Source organism: Leucoraja erinacea, chromosome 24 (assembly GCF_028641065.1).
Source record: "Leucoraja erinacea ecotype New England chromosome 24, Leri_hhj_1, whole genome shotgun sequence".
Classification (NCBI taxonomy): domain Eukaryota; kingdom Metazoa; phylum Chordata; class Chondrichthyes; order Rajiformes; family Rajidae; genus Leucoraja; species Leucoraja erinaceus.
The window spans coordinates 28,673,865-28,699,547 of NC_073400.1; the positions used below are offsets into that span (position 1 = coordinate 28,673,865).

General features: G+C 50.7%; 1 protein-coding gene across 4 annotated transcripts in view; it reads left to right on the top strand.

Annotated features, from left to right (window-relative positions):
• The window catches only part of plekha6 (pleckstrin homology domain containing, family A member 6), a 198,616-nt gene that overhangs the window by 103,228 nt on the left and 69,705 nt on the right, over window positions 1-25,683 (top strand). For all 4 annotated transcript variants that reach the window (XM_055654906.1, XM_055654908.1, XM_055654907.1 and 1 more), the window contains 3 exons: window positions 13,486-13,569; window positions 21,930-22,062; window positions 23,016-23,120. In XM_055654906.1, coding sequence (XP_055510881.1) covers window positions 13,486-13,569; window positions 21,930-22,062; window positions 23,016-23,120 — 322 coding nt within the window. The remainder of the gene's footprint in view (window positions 1-13,485; window positions 13,570-21,929; window positions 22,063-23,015; window positions 23,121-25,683) is intronic.

Consider the following 25,683-nt stretch of genomic DNA (forward strand, 5'->3'; position numbering starts at 1 on the left):
GGAAGGTAGTAGTGTTGGTGTGTGGGTGGGGGGGGGGGGGGGGGGGGGGTGTTGTTATTGGGAGGAGGGGAGAAGGAGAGGGGAGGGGGGCTGGTTTGACTGTGTGGAGGAAATTGCTTCCCCTGCAATTCCACCTTGCTGCCTGCCTGCCTGCCTAGGTGTGGGCTCAGTCCGCAAGCTGGGAGATTATGAATGCAGCAACGTTCCCTGCCTCCAGCAGTGGAATTCTGTCCGGGATCCGAGCGGATGTGCCGGGAACGATCCCCGTCTCGCCGGCCGGCGGGGAAGAAGGCAGCCGCCAGCTGATTTTTCCGTCGCGGGCGCAGTAACTCTGAGGCTAAAACATGCTAAAGTTCAGAGCTGATAGGAAGAAGAGGTAGGTTTTTTGCTGCGGTGTCGAGGACAGTGTACAGTCAACAGTGCACAGCCTGATTTAACCAGCTCGTCTCTCCCTCTCTCCGTCTCTCTCTCGCTGGGATAATGCTGCATTGCAGTCTTCCCCAGGAGCAGAGACACACACACACACACACAGGCCTCCGTGACAGTGTGAGGCTGAGGCAGCTCGGACATGCAAGGCTGTGTCCGTGGCTCGCTGTGTTAAAAGTCTCCGGCTGCCAGACGGTTAAACGGTGGAGCAGCTTGTGCGCGAGTGGTGTGGTGACATGTTTCATCTCTGCCGGCAGCTTCCATTTATGTGGGTGACATCAACACACACATTCTCACCACCCTCTCTCTCCCTCTCTCCATACCAGCTCTTGTTGTTCTGTGCCTGTCTCTGTCTCTGTCTCTCTCTGCCTGGCTATCTGTATGTTTCTCTCTCTGTCTCTCTCCGTGTCTCTGTACCTCCGTCTCTCTCTCTCTCTCTGTCTCTCGCACAGTCTCCCTCTCCCCCCCTCTCTGTCTCTCTGTGTCTGCCTCTCTCTCTCAGCTTGTGCTTTACCTCTCTGCCTCTTTCTCTGCTTGTCTGTCTGTCTCTGTATCTCTGTCTGTCTCTCTCTCTCTCCATCTTTCCCCTCTCCCCCCCTCTCTCTCATCCCTCTCTCTCTCTTCACATATCTTTCTCTTTCTCCCCCCCTCTCTCCCCCCCCCTCTCCCCCCCCTCTCTCCCCCCCCCCCTCTCCTCCCTCCTCTCCCCCCCCCCTCCCCCCCCTCCCCCCCCCCCTCTCTCCCCCCCTCTCCCTCCCCCCCCCTCCCCCCCCCCTCTCTCCCCCCCCCCTCCCCCCCCTCTCTCCCCCCCCCTCTCTCCCCCCCCCCTCTCTCTCCCCCCCCCCTCTCTCCCCTCTCTCTCCCCCCCCTCCCTCCCCTCCCCCCCCCCCTCTCCCCCTCTCTCCCCCCCTCTCTCTCCCCTCTCTCTCTCTCTCCTCTCTCTCTCCTCTTCTCTCTCTCTCTCCCTCTCTCTCTCTCTCTCTCTCTCTCTCTCTCTCTCTCTCTCTCTCAGTCTCTCTCTCTCTCTCTCTCTCTCTCTCTCTCTCTCTCTCTCTCTCTCTCTCTCCCTCTCTCCCCCTCTCTCTCTCTCCCCCCTCTCTCTCCCCCTCTCTCTCCCCCTCTCTCTCTCCCCCTCTCTCTCCCCTCTCTCTCCCCCTCTCTCCCCCTCATGCAGTTATTTGTACCCAAACAAAACACCATGTCTCCGTTACTCTGCACGACTTGTCCTGAGTGGCCGGTGGTGGCAGATGCTCCTGTACCTCACTGGTACAAGGCGGTTCATTGCTGCGACCACTGCCGATGCATGAATGTAATATAAGGCTGTGTGTAACACACTGTGCTACATGCCCGGTGTGATTGACTGATTACCCATTGGGGTCACCAACAAGAGCTGTACGTGTCCACTCACTGATTTACTGTGAATCCATTGTACGGATGTACAGTGGCAGATCATAATGTCCTAGGGCCAGAATTAGGCCATTCGGCCCACCGAGTCCACTCCGCCATTCAATCATGTCTGATCTATCTCTCCCTCCTAACCCCATTCTCCCCACAACCCCAGACACCCGTACTAATCAAGACTCTATCTATCTCTGCCGTAAAAATATCCGTCGACTGTGCCTCCACAGCCGTCTGTGGCAATGAATTCCACAGATTCACCACCCTCTGACTAGAGAAATTCCTCCTCATCCCCTTCCTAAAGGAAGTCCTTTAATTCGGAGGCTGCGACCTCTAGTCCTAGACTCTCCCACTAGTGGAAACATCCTCTCCACATCCACTCTATCCCCGTATAGGTGAGAGGTGGGTGCAGTGAGGTGAGTGATGCTGAGCCTGTATGCGAGGTTGTACCCTGCTCTATCTCACTATCAGTGGATCCAGAGATGCCCCAGTTCACAATATCCCTCTGGCCTCCACTTCCTGAGAAGGCTCGGCTAGTTCTCCATGTCCCCAACTCTCATCAACTTCTACAGATGCGCCGCAGGAAGCATTTTATCGGGAAGCATCACAGCACGGTTTGGGAAACGGCTCCGTCCAAGGCCGCAAGAAATTGCAGCGAATTGTGGACGCAGCCCAGACCATCGCACAAACCTCCCTCCCTCCCACCGACACCATCTACACCTCACGCTGCCTCGGCAAGGCCAGCAGCATCATCAAGGACCAGTCGCACCCTGGTCACTCCCTCTTCTCCCCTCTCCCATCGGGCAAACATAGAAACATAGAAAACAGGTGCAGGAGTAGGCCCTTCGGCCCTTCGAGCCAGCACCTACATTCAATATGATCATGGTTGATCATCCACCTCAGTATCCCGTACCTGCCTTCTCTCCGAGATGTACAGAAGTGTGAAAACACACACCTCCAGATTCAGAGACTGTTTGTTCCCAGCTGTTATCAGGCAATTGAACCATCCTACCACAACCAGAGAGCAGTGCTGAACGACTATCTACCTGAGTGGAGACCCTCAGACTATCTTTGATCGGACTTTACTGGCTTTACCTTGCACTAAACGTTATTCCCGTATCATGTATCTGTTGACTGTGAATGGCTCGATTGTAACCATGTGTAGTCTTTCCACTGACTGTATAGCACTGTGCCTCTACTGTGCACCACTGTGCTGCCCAGTCTATGTTCTACACAGTGTTCTGGTAACCCTCTTCAGAACTTCCCTCAGGCTGGAGATTTTTGTGAGGGTGCTGAATAGAGATAGAAACAAAATGCTGGAGTAACATTTAAGATTATTAAGGGTTTGGACACGCTAGAGGCAGGAAACATGTTCCCGATGTTGGTGGAGTCCAGAACCAGGGGCCACAGTTTAAGAATAAGGGGTAGGCCATTTAGAACAGAGACGAGGAAACACTTTTTCTCACAGAGAGTTGTGAGTCTGTGGAATTCTCTGCCTCGGTGGAGGCCGGTTCTCTGGATACTTTCAAGAGAGAACTAGATAGGGCTCTTAAAGATAGCGGAGTCAGGGGATATGGGGGGAAGGCAGGAACGGGGTACTGATTGGGGATGATCAGCCATGATCACATTGAAAGGCGGTGCTGGCTCGAAGGGCCGAATGGCCTACTCCTGCGTCTATTGTCTATTGTCTATTGTAACTCAGCGGGTCAGGCAGCATCTCTGGAGAAAAGGAATAGGTGATGTTTCGGGTCGAGACTCTTGTTCAGAACCTCGACCAGAAACGTCACCCATTCCTTCTCTCCAGAGATGCTGCCTCACCCGCTGAGTTTCTCCAGCATTTTTGTCTACCTTCGACTTTTGCAGCATCTTAAACACTTAATAATAATAGTCTATTGTAGTTCATAGCTTATGAGGTTGTCGTGTTTAATAATAACCTGAACCTGGACGTTACAGTTCGTAGGCAACAGTTGGACAGGTACATGGATAGGACAGGTTGGGCCAAACGCAGGCAGGTGGGACTAGTGCTGATGGGGCATGTTGGGCCAAAGGGCCCGTTTCCCCACTGTAAGACTCTATGACTCTGGTTGGAAGGCCTGCTGGCTAACGTTGATAGCTGTGGTTAGATGGGCCATGCTTGAGCGGGCTGGCGTGCAGTTAGTTGGTCTTGTCCAGATGAACCTCAGTGGGTCTGAATAAGGCAGGCATTACCCGAAGCTGAGCAAAACTCTTCCTGTATTCAAGAGAGAGTTAGCTATAGCTCTTGGGGCCAACAGAATCAAGGGATATGGGGAGAAAGCAGGAACTGGGTACTGACTTTGAATGGTGGACTCTAAAACGCTGGAGTAACTCAGCGGGACAGGCAGCATCTCTGGAGAGAAGGAATAAGTGATGTTTCGGGTCGAGACTCTTCCTCGGGTGTCAGTCCCGCTGAGTTACTCCAACATTTTGTGTCTACCTTGGATCTAAACCAGCATCTGCAGTTCTTTCCTACTGATTTTGGATGATCAGCCATGATCATATAGAATGGCGGTGCTGGCCTGAAGGGCCGAATGGCCTGTTCCTAGGCCTACTTTCTATGTGTAAATCCATAATAATATTAATGATCATACTTTATTCGCCAAGTATGTTTTGCAATATACGAGGAATTTGATTTGCCGTGTAGTCATACCAATAAAATGGTCTCATTCCAACATACCTCTCATTTTCTCACTTGGCCAATTGGGGTGGAGAGGGGAAGGGAATTTTTCGAGCCTGATTAAACTTGTCATGTTCAATAATTTAAACCGCTGAAGGAAATGACTTGTGCATGAGTGAGAGAAGCCAACAGGAGCCGTATGATCCGATGGTACGAGTTCTTGCCACAAGGGTGTCAACTGAAACCAACCCTCTTGGCTTGCGTTACACAGAACAGGCCATGATCTGGACATTGTTGAAACATGACTTAAGGCTTTCGTGGTCCCCGCTGAGTCCTCAACGCCCCAACGAGAAGACTCTCAACGCTTTAGCAGATAAATAATGATATTATCAATAAGTTCATTCCTTACAGTCCCTTGTTAATAATGACACTGTTACCAAGGTCTTAAGAAATAGGAGTAGAATTCGGCCATTCAGCCCATCAAGTCCACTCCGCCATTCAATCATGGCTGATCTATCTCCCCCCCCCCCCCCCTAACCCCATTCTCCTGCCTTCTCCCCATAACCTCTGACACCCGTACTAATCAAGAATCTATTTACCTCTGCCTTAAAAATATCCACTGGGTAATAACTTTATTCATCACAGTTCCTTGTGTCTGAATAATTTTATCTACGTTAAACATGGAATTTTAAGGATAGGGGAGATAGTCGAAGACTTTTAAGGGTGGAATGATGGCGCAGCGGTAGAGACCCGGGTTCGATCCTGACTACGGGTGCTGTCTGCGTGGAGTTTGCACGCCCCCCCCGTGACCTGCGTGGGTATCACCCGGGTTCTCCAGTTTCCTCCCACACTCAAACGGCGTGCAGGTTTATCGGTTGGTTGGCTCCTTGTAAATTACCCCTAGAGTGAAGGGAGCGGATGTGAATGTCAGGTAACATGGAATTAGTGTGTGGGGGGGGGAGGGGAGGTGATCGCTGGTCGGCGTGGACTCGATGGGCCGAAGGGCCTGTTTCCACTCTGTATAACAACAAAACGTTTTGCCAGGGTGAAAGTGTCAAATAAGACAAGCCATAGGTTTAAGGTGAGAGGGGAATGTCTGACGAAGATTTACAAGACAAGTTTGGCACGTCCCCCATTGCCTCACACGTCGCCTATTTCCTTCGCTCCATAGATGCTGCTGCACCCGCTGAGTTTCTCCAGCACTTTTGCTGACCTCACACCAACTTCTCCTTCTACACAGGGTGGTGGGTGCCTGGAACACGATGCCTGGTAAAATGGAGGCATTTTCACAGGCTCGCCAACAGCCAGGGAATGGAAGGACATGGACTTTGTGCGTGTAGTTTCGATTAGTTGGCCGATTATTTTCATCATGGTTGGCACAGTTATTGTGGGCCGAAGGGCCTGTTTGTGTGCGGGACTGTCCTCGTGTGTCTCCGGTTTGCCGTTCCTGGGGCTGATCCCTTCCTAAGCCACTCCGTCCCAGTTGCAGACGGCAACCTCTCCCTGCTATTGGAGATACCACTGGAGATACATTGGAGGAGGCAGAGATAGACCAGCCATGGTTGAGCGGCGCAGCAGACTAGATGGGCCAAATGGCCTAATACTGCTCCTGTCACCTATGACCTTGTGGCTTACGATAGGAGAGACTGCAGATGCTGGAATCCTGAGCAGGTGGAACTCAGTGGGTCAGGCAGCATCTGTGAAGGGAGGAGGAGAGATGTGGGGGTGCTTCTCTCAGTCTGAAGGGTCCCCCACCCATACCCCGAAACTACAAGCAGAAAGACCACCTCAATGCAGACCAGTGGAGGCCTGGGTTTTGACAAACTAAATCCTTAAGGGGCCTGTCCCACTTGGGCGACCTAATCCGCGAGTTCTGGCGAGTTTGCCCTCGACTCATACTCGCAGCATGGTCGACACGAGGTCGTAGGAGGTCTTCGTAACTCTCCTTCGTGCTCGAGAGTGGTCTCCGCGTACTCGAGGCCTCAGCTAGGTCGCGGCGTTTTTTTCAACATGTCAAAAAATGCCCGCGAGTAAAAAAAGGTCGCCATGGAAAAAATCGATACTTTTTTTACTCGTAGGTTTAGTTGCAGTAGGTCGGCATGTTAGTCGACGGTAGTCGAAGGTAGTCGAAGCTGGTCTTCAACATAGTTGAAGGAGGTCTTCAACATGTCATTTTTTTCAAATTCTTCTAAACTCGCCAATTTGGTCGCCCAAGTGTGACAACCCCTCAAGATTCTTACTTATAAAATGTATAAAACTCTGTAATATCGAAAGGATCCCGACCCGAAATGTCACCTGTCCATGTTCTCCAGGGATGCTGCCTGACCCGCTGAGTCACTCCAGCATTTTTTTAGGGGAATTTAGTTGTATGGTGTCTGAATGACTTTCAAGTATATTTTGTGTAGGAAGGAACTGCAGCTTCTGGATTTGGCCCATTGCAGCACTCATTGCAACAAGCCTGTAGTCTGAAGAAGGGTCTCGACCCGAAGCCACAGTTTCCCCGGCAGTACATACAGAAGGCGTGGGGAGGAACCGCAGATGCAATGAAGTTAGACACAAAATGCTGGAGTAACTCAGCGGGACGGGACGCATCTCTGGAGAGAAGGAATGGGTGACGTTTAGGGCCAAGACCAGACGTTCTTCAGACGTTAAAGTGTATTTCAATGTCGACGAATGTCAGAAGAAGCTGAGACGCTGTAGGATGTCTGTAAAGACAAGAATGTGCCGTAACCAGCTTTCAAAACGTGACTGGGGTTTGGGAACTTGCTGTCGATAGTGTCTTTCAACATGACCTCTCCAACTCATTGCTACTCACACACATACAGGGGAGTGAGAGGTCCCCATTTTACTCACTAAAATGTGCAAATTACTTAAGTTTTGAGTTTGAGTTTATTGCCACGTGTACTGAGGTGCAGTGAAAAGCTTTTTTTCCGCCTGTTAACCAGTCAGCGGAAAGACAACACATGATTATCAAAAGCACACTGGATAGCCACTGTGTGGTCACAGGAGTGGAAGGCAAACTCATCAGCGGTTGGGCGATCGTTTCGCCGAACACCTCCGCTCAATCCGCAATAACCAACCTGAACTCCCGGTGACTCAGCACTTCAACTCCCCCTCCCATTCCCAATCCGACCTCTCTCTGTCCTGGGTCTCCTCCATTGCCAGAGTGAGCAACACCGGAAATTGGAGGAACAGCACCTCGTATTCCGCCTGGGCAGCTTGCATCCTGATTGCATGAATGTTGAATTCTCCCAATTTTGCTAGCCCTTGCTGTCTCCTCCCCTTCCTTAACCCTCGAGCTGTCTCCTCCCATCCCCCCGCCCTCGGGCTCCTCCTCCTCCCCCTCCCCCTCCTCCCCCCCTCCCCTCCCCCCCCCCCCCCCCCCATCAGTCTGAAGAAGGGTTTCGGCCCGAAACGTCGCCTATTTCCTTCGCTCCGTAGATGCTGCTGCACCCGCTGAGTTTCTCCGGCATTTTTTGTGTACCTTCACCCACAAACCTGTTGGTCTTTGGAAAGTGGGTGGAGGCCGGACCACCCGCTGGGTCACAGGGGAGAGCGTAAAACTCCGTACAGACAGCGCCCGTAGTCAGGATCGAACCCAGATCACTAATGCTTTGAGGTGGCAACTCTGTGCCACCGAGCGGCCCACATTTGACGTGGAACCGACCCCTCCGTCAGGCTGAATGTTATGTAGCCTCTTAGCCCCAATTTACAGCTGCCAAAGATAAACACACAGTGCTGGAGTAACTCAGCAGGGTCAGGCATGCAGCATCTCTGGAGAGAAGGGATGGGTGACGTTTAGGGTGGGGACCCTTCTTCTGACCCTGAAGAAGCAGCTTGCCCCATGTTTAATTGATAGGCCCTGTGGCGACTGCAATATACTAACCTGTTTCTGTCAGCACATTTTTTTTCTGTTGAAAGGGTGTGTCTGTGTTCAAAGTCACTCGGGGGTGAATAACACGGGCAACGAAGCAATGCGCCCCTGCGGGCAAATTAACGATGATCTCCGGAGTTTAGTGATTCAGCACGGAAACAGGCCCTTCGGCCCACCCAGTTTTGGTCTCCAAATCTGAGGAAGGACATTATTGCCATAGAGGGAGTGCAGAGAAGGTTCACCAGACTGATTCCTGGGATGTCAGGACTGTCTTATGAAGAAAGACTGGATAGACTTGGTTTATACTCTCTAGAATTTAGGAGATTGAGAGGGGATCTTATAGAAACTTACAAAATTCTTAAGGGGTTGGACAGGCTAGATGCAGGAAGATTGTTCCCGATGTTAGGGAAGTCCAGGACAAGGGGTCACAGCTTAAGGATAAGCGGGAAATCCTTTAAAACCGAGATGAGGAGAACTTTTTTCACACAGAGAGTGGTGAATCTCTGGAACTCTCTGCCACAGAGGGTAGTCGAGGCCAGTTCATTGGCTATATTTAAGAGGGAGTTAGATGTGGCCCTTGTGGCCAAGGGGATCAGAGGGTATGGAGAGAAGGCAGGTACGGGATACTGAGTTGGATGATCAGCCATGATCATATTAAATGGCGGTGCAGGCTCGAAGGGCCGAATGGCCTACTCCTCCACCTAATTTCTATGTTTCTATGTCCGTGCCGGCCAGCGGTAGCCCGCACACTAATAACCCTGTCCCACGGTACGAGTTCATTCCAAGAGCTCTTCCGAGTTTTAAAAAAAATCTCAAACTCGTGGTAAGCATGGAGAATGAACGTAGCGGGTACGTCGGAGCTCGGGGACGTCTCTTAGCGCTAACGGCAGGTTACTCGGGAAGACTCGCTAACGGCAGGTAAGCACGGGAAGACTGGTGAAGATTTTTCAACGTGATGAAAAATGTCCACGAGAGCCCCGAGTACCGACGAGCGGCCATTACCGTAAATCTCCGAGTTCGAATCGGGGCAAACTCGGGAGAACTCTTGGAATGAACTCGTACCGTGGGACAGGGGTTTGACACTGTCCTACACACACTAGGGACAATTTCCAATTTTTACAGAAGCCAATTAACCTACAAACCTGCCCGTCTTTGGAGTGTGGGAGGAAACCGGAGCACCCCGGGGAAAGCCCAAGCCGGTCATGGGGAGAACGTGCAAACTCCGTACAGACAGCACCCGTGATCAGGATCGGACCCGGGTGTCTGGTGCTGTAAGGCAGCAGCTCCAACGCTGCGCCACCCTGCCGCCCCTTGAGAAATGATCCACGCTCTCTGCGGTTCTGTGACATCCTGATCCTACACACATCGCTGTCCACATGTGCAGCTGGCTTCATCCACGGCAGAATCACGGCGGACCTCCTTGCGCATCTCGTTCTCTTCTCGCTTAACTTGCGCCAAGTTTTAGACTCGTTCGTTGTCCTTCCTGCGTGCGATGTGAAGCCTCATCATCAGTCGGACTGTCCTTGACGCAAGAGGAACTGGTTGTTCTCATTGGCTGATACAAAATGCCGGAGTAACTCAGCGGGGACAGGCAGCATCTCTGGAGCGAAGGAACGGGTGACGTTTCGGGGTCGAGACCCTTCTTCAGACCCGACCCGAAACGTCACCTATTCCTTCTCCCCAGAGATGCTGCCTATCCCCGCTGAGTTACTCCAGCATTTTGTGTCCACCTTCGATCTAAACCAGCATCTGCAGTTCTTTCCTACACGCGGGCTGTTGCGTTCACTGCTGCTTGAGTTGAACAGGGGGTCCAGGATAGGGAATTGGATATCACCGCCTTCATCACTGAATCTTAAACATTGCCAGGTGCTGGCTGGCGTGCATCATATAACCTCTCAGCCTGATAAGCCGCTGACTCTGATTGAAGACTGCTGATAACTTCAGCTGAAGTCTTTGAACACAGTGGGTGTCAGACATGACCAAGTGATAACAGTCTCGGTTTGGTTTCAGAGAGATAAGCGCAACCTCTGGGCTGATGCACCCTGCGCTGTATTGAAGGACTCTTAGATAGAGTGGATGTGGAGAGGATGTTTCCACTGGTGGGAGAATCTAGGACCAGAGGTCACAGCCTCAGAATTAAAGGGCGTTCCTTAATGCCCCTGCCCCACTTAGGAAACCTGAACGGAAACCTCTGGAGACTTTGCGCCCCGCCCAAGGTTTCCGTGCGGTTCCCGGAGGTTGCAGGTGGTCTCCCTACCTGGTTGCACTACCTGGAAGCAGGTAGGCAGACCACCAAAAACCTCCGGGAACCGCACGGAAACCTTGGGTGGGGCGCAAAGTCTCTAGAGGTTTCCGTTCGGGTTTCCTAAGTGGGACAGGGGCATTAGGAAGGAGATGAGGAGGAATCTGTGGAATTCTTTGCCCCAGGAGGCCAAGTCAATGGATATTATTACGGCAGAGATAGATTCTTAATTAGTACGGGTGTCAGAGGTTATGGGGAGACGGCAGGAGCATGGGGTTCGGAGGGAGAGATAGATCAATCTCATTTTCCAAGAGAGCTGGGGCAGTCACGGCGGCGAGCGAATGCAGCGCTGGAGACCCGGGTTCGATCCCAACTACGGGTGCCGTCTGTACGCAGTTTCTACGTTCTCCCCGTGACCCGCGTGGGCTATCTCCGAGATCTTCGGTTTCCTCCCACACTCCAAAGACATATATAGGTACAGAGGTTAATTGGAAAATGTAAAAATTGTCCCTAGTGGGTGTAGGATAGTGTCAATGTGCGGGGATCGCTGGTCGGTGGGCCGAATGGCCTGTTTCCGCGCTGATTCTCTGAAAAAAAACAGACTTGATGGGCCGAATGGCCTAATTCTTCCCCTTATTACTTATGACCTTATGTATGGACAGCACCAGTAGTCAGGATCGAACCCGGGTATCTGGCGCTGTGAGGCAGCAGTTCTACCGCTGCACCACCGTCGAGTACTTGCCGCGGAGTATTTCAGCAGGAGTTATCCGACATTAAAAGCGTGCGTTGAGATGATCGCCCCTCAGTACCGTTCCTGTAATGGGAACTTTGGGAGATATTTTCTGTACAGAACAACTACGTGTTATTCAGACAGTTTCACTCCCCGACTGCCCTGGATTAGAATTTCAGGAATGCATTTTTCTATTTAAAAAAAAAAAAAAAAAAATGTTTTATGTCGTACAAGAAATATTCCTACAATTCGAACAAGATAAGCAGACCTTACATGTGGAAATGCTGTTTTCTTTTCATGAGCACATCTCAGGCATACAGAACCTTCTTGTCGGGCTTTATGAGGCTTTGATATTTCTGTCGGCTTTCAAGGCATCCATTTTATTTTAAGCTTAGAGGAGACTGCCCGGGAATGCGGTGGCTTTTGGACAGTCGGAGTCCGTTTGTGTATTGGATACGGGCATCATTTATGGTGGGGGTCAACACAGCGAGCAGTTCTGGCCCTCGTACCTGAGGAGGGATGTGCTGGAGCTGGAGAGGGCCCAGAGGAGGTTTACGAGGATGATCCCAGAGTGGGTTGGGTTGGCGTATTGGATCCTCCAGTGCTTCTACGCAGCGGCGGTGGAAAGCATCTTGTCCGGGAACATTGCCATCTGGTTTGGGAATTGCTCTGCCAAGGACAAGAAGGCTCTGCAGAGAGTAGTGCGTTCGGCCGAACGCACTATGGGAACTTCACTTGCCCCCCCTGCAGGAACTATACATCAGGAGGTGCAACTCCAGAGCCAACAATATCATGACAGACCCCTTCCACCCCTGCAACGGACTGTTCCAGCTGCTACAGTCAGGCAAACGCCTCCGTTGCCATGCGGTGAGAACGGAGAGGTTGAGAAGGAGTTTCTTCCCAGAGGCCATTCGGACTGTAAACGCTGATCTCACCAGGGACTAACTCTACTGAACGTTTTTCCTTCCATTATTTATTATGTAAAAGAATATGTGTGTTATGATTGTGTTTATAGTTTGTTTGGTTGTTTGTTTGTTTGTCTTTTGCACAAAAGTCCGCGAGCATTGCCACTTTCATTTCACTGCACATCTCGTATGTGTATGTGACAAATAAACTTGACTTGACTTGATGAGCATTTGACGACACTGGGCCATTGGGCTGCCAACTGTCCCGTAAATGGGTCGAGGGGACTGTCATGTTCGGAGCGCTGCGTCCGGCCCCACCTCGCCCGTCCCGACGTAGTGCAGCAGCAGCGCCTCGCCCGTGGCCCCGTCGGTCAGTCGGAAGCCCGGCCAGCTCTCCAACCTTCGGACCTTTGCTTACCCGCCGACACCCACACCACCCCTCCTTCTCATGGCCGATCATCGGTTCATGAGTTAGGGGGGGGGGGGGGCGGACTTTGTGTGCAGCAGAACACAGAGCCCAGCCGGCGGGGCAGCTGAGGGGTTTTGGCCCGGGCCGCGCGACATCGCGCGCAAAGTCTGGCGCCCTGCCAACACTCTTCACCTCCCCGCCGGCTGGGCTTTGTGTGCAGTCCAGCACCCCCGGGCCAACTCATCACTCACCCAGCCACGGCCGAGTCGGTCAACGAATTGCCGTGGGGAATTTGTCCCGTATTTTGACCCTTTGCCCCTTATTTGGGAGTGAGAACGTTGGCGACCCTATTGGGCCTGCACTCGCTGGAGTTCAGAAGGTTGAGGGGGGGGGGACCTCATTGAAATGTACCGAATACTGACAAGACCAGGACAGAGTGGATGTGGAGAGGATGTTTCCACTAGTGGGAGAGTCTAGCACCGGAGGTCACAGCCTCGGAATAAAAGGACGTTCTCTTAGGAAGGAGGTGAAGAAGTATTTCTTTAGTGAGAGGGTGGTGAATCTGTGGAATTCATTGCCACAGACGGCTGTGGAGGCCATGTCAATGGAGCTTTTTAAGGCAGAGATGGATAGATTCTTGATTGTTACGGGTGTCGGGGGTTATGGGGAGAAGGCAGGGGAATGGGGTTTGGAAGGAGAGATGGATCAGCCCTGATTGAACGACGGAGTAGACTTGATGGGGTTGAGAGGGAGAGAACGATTTCCGCGCTGTATCTCTAAACTAAACTAAAAAGTACACAAAACGAGTGCTCACCATTGAAGCGAGGGCTGTTTTTTTTAATGAAGTGTTTTCCGTTGTTTTTCAGCCATAATGAAAGAAGTACCACCTTCCACGACCCAGTGACGGGGGTGGTTCCCATTGAGAACTGCATCTTCAAACTGGAAGACAAGTAAGTGTCCCCTCCCCGCTTCAGTTCCCTCTGATAGACGCAAAAAGCTGGAGTAACTCAGCGGGACAGGCAGCATCGCTGGAGAGAAGGAATGGGTGACTTTTCGGGTCGAGACCCTTCGTCAGACTGATATTTGCTATCAGTTCTCTCCGAATTGGCGGTCTTGAGTTTCTCTTCCGCTGTTGTGAGGATCCAGATCAGAGGACTGGAGCTCTCTCTCTCTCTCTCTCTCTCTCACCCTTCGAGGAGCGCTGGACACAGGTTTAAGATGAGGGAGATGTAGATTTAATAGGAACGGAACGTAGCTAGTTGAGGCTGGGACTATCGCAACGTTTGAGGGACATTTAGACAGGTACATGGACTGGACAGGGATATGGGCTAAACACAGGTAGGTGGGACATGTTGGTCGGTGTCGACAAGGGTTGCCGTGCGGTTCCCGGAGGTTGCAGGTGGTTGCCGGAGGTTGCAGGCAGTGGAAGCAGGTAGGGAGACTGACAAAAACCTCCGGGAACCGCACGGAGACCTTGGGTGGGGCGCAAAGTCTCCAGAGGTTTCCGTTCAGGTTTCCTAAGTGGGACCTAAGTGGGACAGGGGCGTTAAATAACTTAAGGTATTTAACTTAAGGAATAGGAGTAGAATGAGGCCATTCGGCCCATCAGGTCTACTCCGCCGTTCAATCATGGCTGATCTATCTCTCCCTCCGAACCCCATTCCCCTGCCTCCTCCCCATAACCTCTGACACCCGTACTGATCAAGAATCTATCTATCTATCTCTGCCTTAAAAGTATCCACTGAAATAAAGACCCAGTCTCCCATGGACTTTCAGCGACCCATAGTGTTGCAACCCAGAACATGATAGAACACGCCATTGCCTTGCGCACGGCTCTCTGTCCGAGCTGCCCAGGTATGGGGGGAGAAAAAAGGTGCGTGTGTGTTTGTGTCTTTCTGTTAAAATCCCTGACAAGCGTTGATTGTGTACGGCCTGTACGAGCTTCCAAAAATCACAGCTCTGCAGACACCAGTTCAAGGCAGAATCGGGCAACACATTCTCACCCCGGAGACCATTTGCGAAATCCAAATATTGTTGTCAGAACGGCGGGGATGAACTTACAGCCCTTTACAGCCACTAAATCTTCGCTGTCCACAGAGAACAGTTTGCTCTGCAGTTTTGGATTCCAGAGTCAACATCGTTTAATTGTCAGCTGCGGCCACAGTGGAACAAGGAGATTTGTACACAAAAGTGCTGGAGAAACTCAGCGGGTGCAGCAGCATCTAAGGAGCGAAGGAAATAGGCAACGTTTCGTCCCGAAACGTTGCCTATTTCCTTCGCTCCTTAGATGCTGCTGCACCCGCTGAGTTTCTCCAGCACTTTTGTCTACCTTCGATTTTCCAGCATCGGACTAGAAGGGTCGAGATGGCCTGTTTCCGTGCTGTAATTGTTATATGGTTACATGGTTATCTGCAGTTCCTTCTTAACAAGGAAATTTGTACTTTTTAGTTTAGTTTTAGTTTTAGTTTAGTTTTGAGCAGCATAACGGGTTTATGGACCGATGTATGGATTCTGTGGATTAGAGATCGTCTTGGCATCATGTTTATAGAAACATAGAAAATAGGTGCAGGAGTAGGCCATTCGGCCCTTCCAGCCTGCACCGCCATTCAATATGATCATGGCTGGTCATCCAACTCAGTATCCTGTACCTGCCTTCTCTCCATACCCCCTGATCCCTTTAGCCACAAGGGTCACATCTAACTCCCTCTTAAATATAGCCAATGAACTGTGGCCTCAACTACCTTCTGTGGCAGAGGATTCCAGAGATTCACCACTCTCTGTGTGAAAAATGTTTTTCTCATCTCGGTCCTAAAAGATTTCCCCCTTATCCTCAAACTGTGACCCCTTGTTCTGGACTTAGCCAACATCGGGAACAATCTTCCTGCATCTAGCCTGTCCAACCCCTTAAGAATTTTGTAAGTTTCTATAAGATGCCCCCCCTCAATCTTCTAAATTCTAGCGAGTACAAGCCGAGTCTATCCAGTTCAGCATAGGTTTTGTGGGCCGAAGGGCCTGTTCTTGCGATGTGCTGTACTGTACTGCGTTGTATGTTTAGTTTTGTTTATTGTCACGTGTACCGAGGTACAGTGAAAAGCTTTTGTTGCGTGCCAACCAGTCAGCGGAAAGTCAATACATGATTACTATCGAAGGTAGACACAAAATGCTGGAGAGATGGATGGGCGATGTTTCGGGTCGAGACCCTTCTTCGGACTTCAGACATCAGTCTGAAGAAGGGTCTCGACCCGAAACGTCGCCCATTCCTTCTCTCCAGAGATGCTGCCTCACCCGCTGAGTTACTCCAGCATTTTGTGTCCACCTTTGATTTAAACCAGCTTCTGCAGTTCTTTCCCACACATGATTACTACATGCGGTGCTGGCTCGAAGGGCCGAATGGCCTACTCCACCACCTATTGTCTATTGTCTATCGATCCATGTACAGTGCGTAGATAGATACATGATAAGGGAATAATGTTTAGTGCAAGGTAAAGCCAGCAAAGTTTAGAGATACAGCGTAGAAACAGGCCCTTCGGCCCACCGAGTCTGTGCCGACCAGCGATCATCGGTACACTCGTTCTGTGTTTTCCCAGTTTCTCACCCTCCACACTTGGGGGCAATTTTACAGAAGCCAATTAACCTACAAACCTGCACGTCTTCGCGATGTGGGATGAAACTGGAGCACCTGGAGGAAACCCACTCGGTCACAGGGAGAACATAATAGAAACTTACAGCGCCAGAGACTCAGGTTCGACCCTGACTACGGGTGCTGTCTGTACGGAGTTTGTACATTCTACCCGTGACCACGTGGGTTTTCTCCAGAGGCTCCGGTTTCCTCCCACACTCCAAAGACGTACAGGTTTGTAGGTTAATTGGTTTTGGTGAAAATTGTAAATGATCCCAAGTGTGTGTAGGATAGTGTTAATGTGCGGGGATCGCTGGTCGGCGCGGGCTTGGTGGGCCGAAGGGCCTGTTTCCGTGCTGTATCTCGAAACTAAACTAAACTTTGCTGCCTCCTCGGCCAACATAAAGACGCTGCTTTGTGCTGTAGTTGAGCCAAGTGTTGAGAGAAATCGTCTGTTCAGTGAATCTCACTCTTGGGCCGAAGGCTCAAGTCCAAGTCTGAGCTGAACACAAAACGGTCGGGTGGCGCAGCGGCAGAGTTGCTGCCTCACAGCGCCGGAGACCCAGGTCCCATCCCGACTACGGGTACACATTCTCCCCGTAACCCGCGAGGAATTTAAAAAATTTTTTTTTTTTTAATTTTCTTTTATAATTTAATTTATTAGAAGTAGTGTACATTACAATAATAAAAGCCAAAAATAACATCATACATTTCCTGTACCATTTCATATTTTAAGTCGTGGAATTCCTCCAAGATCTTCGTTTTCCTCCCACACTCCTAAGACGTACATGTGTTCAGGTGAATCGGCTTTGGGTATAAAATGTAAAATTGTCCCTTGTGTGTGCAGGGAGGTGTTGATGTGCGGGTCGGTACGGACTCGGTGGGCCGAATGGCCAGTTTCTGCGCTGTATCTCCAAACAACAAGAAAAAAACAAGGAGAGAGTCCTGATGTCTCGGTTCCAGTGACCTTGAGTTGAACTTGACTTTGTGTGCTGTCTGTACGCCCATAGTTTGTTTTCCATTTGCTTTTGTTTCCGCCCTTGTCCCAGGGAGTTCAGCAACGTCGAACTCACTAGTGACCCGCGGACTACTTTGGCTCGGACTGTACCTGCTTTATCTGGCACCCAACGTTATTCCCGTATGTTACTCCACACCGTGAATGGGTCGATGGTAATCACGTGTTGCCTTCCCGCTGAGTGGCTAGCGCGCAAACAAAAGCTTTTCACTGTACCTCGGCTCACGTGACAATGGACTGAACTGAAACTGAACTTGGCTTAATTGGCCTTTGTCGTGGGTAAGTGGCAGAGAATCAACTGAGACTCGATGGGCGTGAGAGAGAGAATAGGTTGCCAGGCTACGTGGAAATATTGGGCAGAGACCCAGTTGGATTAGTCTGTTGTGAGCTGGCATGGAACCAAAGGGCTGAAAGGCTGCTTCTTGGTTCATATTAAGTTAGCTACAATACAGGCTTCCTTGAATAGCATTGTGTGACAAGGATCAGATCATCTCAGATCGTTTAGCGATATTCACTGTGGGCAGAAGGTGTCTCGACCCGAAACGTCACCCATTCCTTCTCTCCAGAGATGCTGCCTGTCCCGCTGAGTTACTCCAGCGATTTGTGCCCGTCCACAACAGTAATTTGTTGACATTATGTCACAAGGCCTCGATGATGTGACCAGAATGAATGTTACGGTGCAGGCTCGAAGGGCCAAATGGCCTCCTCCTGCACCTATTTTCTATGTTTCTATGAATGGAGGAAATTGGATAATGTGAAGGCAGATAAGAGTTGATCTTGGCATTATAAATCTTTGGGGCAGAATTAGGCCGTTCGGCCCATGGAGTCTCCTCACCCATTCAATCATGGCTGATCTATTTTTCTTCTAACAACACCTTCTCCCCGTAACCTTTGACACCTGTACTACCCACGATCCTGGGAATCGCGATGTTAAAAATACCTGACGAATTGGCCAGCTGTTTGTGGCAACGAATTCCACAGATTCACCACCCTCTGGCTAAAGAAAGTCCTCCTCATCTCCTTTGTAAAGGAACATCCTTTTATTCTGAGGCTGTGCCCTCTGGTCCCAGACTCTCCCACTAGTGGAAACATCCTCTCCACATCCACTCTATCCAGGCCTTTCACTATTAATTCGGTATTTCAATATGGCGGGATACAGCGCGGGAACAGGCCCACCGAGTCCGCGCCGACCAGCGATCCCCGCACACTAACACTATCCTACACACACCAGGGATAATTTTACATTGAAACCAAGCCAATTAACCTACAAACCTGCTCGTCTTTGGAGTGTGGGAGGAAACCGAATATCACGGAGAAATCCCACGTGGAGGACGTACAAACTCCGTACAGACAGCGCCCGTGGTCAGGATCGAACCCGGGTCTCTGGTGCCGTGAGGCAGCGACTCTGCCGCTGCGCCACCGTGCCTTGTGTTCTTCCCTCATCCTTGTAAACTAAGAACATGTACAGGCCCAGTGCCGTCAAACGCTCCTCGTACATTAATCAGGTTCGGTACAGACCTTGTGGGCCGAATGGCCTGTTCTTATGCTGCGCTGTTCGATGTTGGATGATGTGTGCTGGTGGGCCCCAATAGTGACCTGCGGTGGGTTTTGACCTCTGGTCATGTCTGTGTGGAGTTGGCATGTTTTTCTTGTGGCTGACTGCACACTCTTTCTCTCTCTGTTGTTTCATCTCTAAAATGCCACAAGAAATGCTGACAGTTGCACTAAATGACCACCATAGCTCCGACCAAGTGTGGGTATTGGTGGTAGAATCAGCCGGGTGGTAATGGGCTTGGGAGAGAGATAGAGAGAGAATGTATTTGGTATTTTAGTGTTGGAGATACAGCGCGGAACCAGGCCCTTCGGCCCATCGGGGCCCGTGCTGGCCAGCGATCCCCGCACACCACTTCTATCCTACGCTGCACGGACACGTTACCCACACACCTGCGTGGGTTTTCTCCGGGATCGTCCGTTTCCTCCCACGCTCCAAACACGTACAGGTTTGTGGATTAATTGGCTTGGTGTAAATGTGTAAATGTAAAACATATCCCTAGTGTGTATAGGATAGTGTTGGTGTGCGGAGATCGCAGGTCGGCGCGGACCTGGTGGGCCGAAGGGCCTGTTTCCGAGCTGCATCTCCGACCTAAACCAAACTAAAGGTTATTGTTGTGTGAAAGCGGCATCTAAGATGCTCTTAGATAGGCACAGGGAGGTGCAGGGAATGTGCAGGCAGAGGGGATAGTATCAATGGGGTCATGTTTAGTATGTACATTGTGGGCTGAAGGGCCCTGTGTCCTATGTATACTCTGCTGCGCTGTATTTTGACTCCTCGGGACAATGAATGGAGAAATGAAAGAAAATGGGCAGAATGTGGAAAGAAAGAGTGTCCTTCAGTAAAGCATGAACAGGGAGCAGTGATGAAGCATGTGCAGGAGTGGGTGGCTGATCTCACAGATTTGTCTCTGTGCCTTTATCAGAGCAATATCTCCTGTGGCCTTAGATTGCAGATGAGAAACAGAACTGGGAGAGGATCCAATACGACTCTTTCAGTGCGATTCTTTTTGACTTAATGCAACTTAAACCCGGGGCCGGCTAGCTTCGGCCGAGAGCGTTGGGCGGCAGGGATGGCTCAGCGGTAGAGTTCCTGCCTCACGGCGCCAGAGACCCGGGTTCCATCCTAACCACGGGCGCGGAGTTTGCACGTTCTCCCCGTGACCTGCGTGGCTTTTCTCCGGGATCTTCGGTTTCCTCCCACACTCCAAAGCCGCGCAGGTTTGTGGGTGAATTGGCATGGCGTAAAGTTGTAAATTTTCCCTGGCGTGTGTAGGATAGCGTTGGGGTGCGGGGATCGCTGGTCGGCGCGGACTCGATGGGCCGAACGGCCTGTATCGCTAAACAAGGATGAATGGGGTTCTTCTTCTTCTTCTTCTTCCGTGTCCATCTCGTTACAAATGTTGACCTCGCTGTCATCGTCCGTCCTGAAAATGACGCGAGCTTCCGGCGACAATCGGTGGGAGCCGTCACTTGTCGCAATAGATGATGGTGGTGGCGGAATTAGCGCGGGATACTTCCAGCTTCCTGCCCTGCCACGTGGACGCTTCTGCTGTGGGGGCCGTTGTATCTCTAAAGCTAAACTAAACTGAACTAAAGAGTACAGATGGATCTTTCACCACGAACGCAAGTCACATAGCACGATAACACATCTAATTATAGCGCTGGTTGGATCTAAATATAAACGATGTTCGTTTGCAACACGTTCCCACACCTGCACTCGGATCTGTTCTCACACAAAGCAACCTCGTGCCAAAGAAAAGGAATTTTAGTCAACGAAACGCAAGGCAAAAAAAAAAACCCAACCTCCCTTCCACTGACTCCGTCGACACCTCACGCTGCCTCGGCAAGGCCAGCAGCACAGCCAAGGACCAGTCGCACCCCCAGCAACTCCCTCTTCTCCCCTCTTGCTGGAGAAACTCCGCGGGTGCAGCAGCATCTATGGAGCGATGGAAATAGACAACGTTTCGGCCCCGCTGCACCCGCTGAGTTTCTCCAGCATTCGTGTCTTTGGGGTGAGGGGGGGGGGGGGGGGGGGGGGGGGGGGGGGGGGGGGGGAGAGACATAAGGCAGCCTGAAGAATGGGTCGCCTGTCCATTTCCCTCCGTAGATGCTGCCTGGCCCGTGGAGTTCATCCATTCATGCCTGTGTGAGAGAGGGAGGGAGAGAGAGAGAGAGAGGGAGAGAGAGAGAGAGGCAGTCCTGGTCAGTCCTTTGAAGATAGACACCAGTTGCTTGGAGCAACTCAGCGGGACATGCAGCATCTCTGGAGAGAAGGAACGGGTGGCGTTTCGGGTCGAGAGCCTTCTTCAGACTGAAAGTTTCACCTCTCAGAGATCATAAAATAACACAATCATCACGGTGCGGAAGTGTGAACCCGAGGACATGGGTTTAAGGAGAGAGGGGAAAGATTTAATAGGGTCTTGAGGGGCCTTAGACACTCGGAGGTTGGTGGGTGTATGAAATGAGCGATTAGAGGAGGCCGTTGAGGCAGGTACTATCGCAGCACTTAAAAGACACCTGGACATGTACGCGGATAGGAGAGACTTAGAGGGATATTGGGGAAATGCAGGCTTAGATGGGGCATTTGTCGGAAGGAACTGCAGATGCTGGTTTACACTGAAGATAGTGACCCAGCAGGACGGGCAGTCTCCAGCACTATGTATCTATCGTAAATGGGGAATCTGGGTTGGCAGGGGTGTGTTTATGAAGGAACTGCAGATGCTGGAAAAATCGAAGGGAGACAAAATTGCTGGAGAAACTCAGCGGGTGCAGCAGCTTCTATGGAGCGAAGGAAATAGGCAACGTTTCGGGCCGAAACCCGGAAGGGTTTCGGCCCGAAACGTTGCCTATTTCCTTCAGGTTTCGGGCCGAAAATTCTTCTTCAAACAGGGTGCTCGGTGCAGTAGCCTCCAACCCAGTTTCTCCTGAAGCTGAGTTTCTCCAGCAATTTTGTCTACTGTCGGCAGGGATGCATTGGGCCGAAGGGCCTGTTTTGGTACTGTACGACTACATGACTCTGCCGATAGCAGCAGAGCAGAAAGACATCAGCTATTAAATCAGCGTCGGGGAATTTTGTCCGTTTTGGTCCTTTTGGCTGAAGGTTGACCCGTCTGTCGTTCCAGACCCTTGTCGAAGATGTCGACTCGGACGGAGGTCCGTGGCGAGGGGGGCGGAGAGGGACATCGGCCAGTCAGCATCGCCAGTGAGGTCTCCAATCACACTCTGGTCTCGGAGAACCAGGAGCAGCCACGAAGGGTAAGCAAGGTCATAATGTCATAAGCGATAGGAGCAGAATTAGGCCATTCGGCCCATCAAGTCTACTCCGCCATTGAATCATGGCTGATCTATCCCTCCCTCTTAACCCCAGTCTCCTGCCTTCTCCCATAATCCCTGATGTCCATACTAATAGAAACATAGAAAATAGGTGCAGGAGTAGGCCATTCGGCCCTTCGAGCCTGCACCACCACTCAATATGGCTGATCATCCAACTCAGTATCCTGTACCTGCCTTTTCTCCATACCCCCTGATCCCTTTAGCCACAAGGGCCACATCTAACTCCCTCTTAAGTATAGCCAATGAACTGTGGCCTCAACTACCTTCTGTGGCAGAGAATTCCAGAGATTCACCACTCTCTGTGTAAAAATGTTTTTCTCATCTCGGTCCTAAAAGATTTCCCCCTTATCCTTAAACTGTGACCCCTTGTTCTGGACTTCCCCAACATCGGGAACAATCTTCCTGCAACTAGCCTGTCCAACCCCTTAAGAATTTTGTAAGTTTCTATAGTGTATAATCTATAATCAAGAATCTTATCTATCTCTGACTTAAAACTCTGACTTAAAACTGACTTAAGACTCCAGAACCAGGGGCCACAGTTTAAGAATAAGGAGTAAGCCATTTAGAACGGAGACGAGGAAACACAGGGAGTGGTGAGTCTGTGGAATTCTCTGCCTCAGAGGGCGGTGGAGGCAGGTTCTTTGGATGCTTTCAAGAGAGAGCTAGATAGGGCTCTTAAAAATAGCGGAGTCAGGGGATATGGGGAGAAGGCAGGAACGGGGTACTGATTGTGGAATATCAGCCATATAAATCACATTGAATGGTGGTGCTAGCTCGAAGGGCCGAATGGCCTACTCCTGCACCCTATTGTCTATTGTCTATTAAAAGAAGTCTCAGTTTGTGAACCCAACTGTTTTAAACTCCTCTGTCCACAGACTTCTCGGCTGTCGAAGAAGAGCGCCTCCTTTGGCAAGAGGTCGAACTCCATGAAGAGGAACCCAAAGGCGAACGTTCTGAAGCGTGGTTGGTTGTTCAAGCAGGTACAGTGCTCCCTGTACTGGGAGAATACGCTGATGCACAGCTGGGTTCCTGCAGACAGACAGACAGACACACAAACTGCTGGAGTAACTCAGCGGGATGGGCAGCATCTCCGGAGAGAAGGAATGGGTGACGTTCTGGGTCGAGACCCTTCTTCAGACTAGGGAGTCGGGGGAAATGGAAATGTGAGATGTAGATAGTCTCGAAGAAGGGTCTCGACCCGAAACTGTGGAATTCTCTGCCTCAGAAGGCGGTGGAGGCGGGTTCTCTGGATACTTTCAAGAGAGAGCTCGATAGGGCTCTTAAAAATAGCGGAGTCAGGGAATATGGGGAGAAGGCAGGAACGGGGTACTGATTGTGGATGATCAGCCGTGATCACATTGAATGGCGGTGCTGGCTCGAAGGGCCGAATGGCCTACTCCTGCCCCTATTGTGTATTGTCTATTGTATTGTATTGTATTCAAATTTATTGTCATTGTCTCAATTTGAGACAACGAAATGAATTTCCCTTATAGGCAGTATCATAAAAAAAAATCATTTAAAAAAAATAAATAAAAATAAAAAACTTCACCCATTCCTTCTCTCCAGCGATGCTGCCCGTCCCACTGAGTTACTCCAGCTTTTTGCGTCTACCTTAGATGTAGACGGTGGAGTGGAGAGACAAAGAACAAATGAATGAAAGAAATGCAAAGAAGTAACGATGATAAAGGAAACAAGGCCATTGTTGGCTGTTTGCTAGGTGGGAACGAGAAGCTGGTGCAACCTGGGTGGGGGAGGGATGGAGAGAGAGGGGGTGCAGGGTTTACTTGAAGTGAGAGAAATCAAATTCATACCGCTGGGTTGTAAGCTGGCCAAGCAAAATATGAGGTGCTGCTCATCCAAAATTCCTCCAGTAGTTAGTTTCACTGAGTTTGGTGACTGAACCATCCCACCACAACTAGAGAGCAGTCCTGAACTACTATCTACCTCACTGGTGACCCTCGGACTATCTTTGATTGGACTTTACCTAGCACTAAACGTTATTCCCTTTATCATGTGTCTGTACACTGTAAATGGCTCGATTGTAATCATGTATTGTCTTTCTGCTGACTGGTTAGCACGCAACAAAAGCTTTTCACTGTACCTCGGTACAATTGACAATAAACTAGACTGAACTACTCAAGTACTTAGCACAGATACCCACCTTCATTCACAGTGTGGTTTGGGGAACAGCTCCACCCAAGACTGCAAGATATCGCAGAGAGTTGTGGACGCAGCCCAGACCATCGCGCAAACCACCCTCCCTCCCATTGACTCCATCTACACCTCCCGCTGCCTCGGGAAGGCCACCAGCACCAAAGATCCTACAGCGAGCAAGATAGTCCACTCGACGAAAAATACGTAGTACGGTCGTGGGCAAATTCATGGGCAATTTTCGGGCCCCCATTTCCGTAACCGGCTTCCGTCTCCGCACCAAAGACCCTGTAGTGGAGCAAAGATACTAGTGCGGAGACGGAAGCCGGTTACGGAAACACCCTTGTAAAAATCAAAGTTCTTTGGTAAAAATCTCCTCCTCATTTTCAGAATTATAATTTATTAACACAAACTGTTCCCCCGCAACGTTGATTACACTGCGAGTCGGGTCGGGTCGGGTTACTGAAATGGATTAAAAAAAGGCCCACGTTCCACTCCGTTGCATACCACACGTCAGCCCATTGCGTTTAGAAGGAGTGGTCTATCTTGCTCCGCTATAGGTTCTATGACCAGCATAACCAAGGACCAGTCTCACCCCGGTCACTCCCTCTTCCCCCACCTCCCCCCACCTCTCCCTTCAGGCAAGAGGTACAGAAGTGTGAAAACGCACACCTCCAGATTCAGTGTTTAAGAAAGAACAGCGGATGCTGGAAAAATCGAAGGTAGACAAAAATGCTGGAGAAACTCAGCGGGCGAGGCAGCATCTATGGAGCGAAGGAATCCTATTCCTTCGCTCCAGAGATGCTGCCTCACCCGCTGAGTTTCTCCAGCATCTTTGTCTACCTCCAGATTCAGGGACAGTTTCTTCCCAGCTGTTATCGGGCAACTGAACCATCCTACCACCAGCTAGAGAGCGGTCCTGACCTCCCATCCATTTCAGTGGAGACCTTTGAACTATCTTTGATTGGAATTTATAGGACTTTATCTTGCACTGAATGTTATTCCGTTTATCCTGTATCTGTACACTGTGGACGGCACCATTGTAATCATGTCCAGTCTTTCCGCACGCAACAAAAAAGCTTCTCACCGTATCTCGGTACACGTGACAAGAATCAACTAAACTAGGCCATCTCTCACGCTGCCTAATTAGCAGCTAATGTCCCAGTTTACTGGGCAGCCTGGGCTACTCGTCGGTACCTGGCTGCCCGATCAGTGGAATTTGGTTATGATTATGACGATAGCCTCAGAATAGAAGGACGTACCCTTACAACAAGGTGATGAGGAGGAACTGCTTTAAGCCTCTGTCCCACTTACGTGTCCTTGGCACGCTAATTACGTGACCTCGTGGTCACGTTGAAGCGCGCAATTTCATGTGCCCGCGCAGCCGTCTGG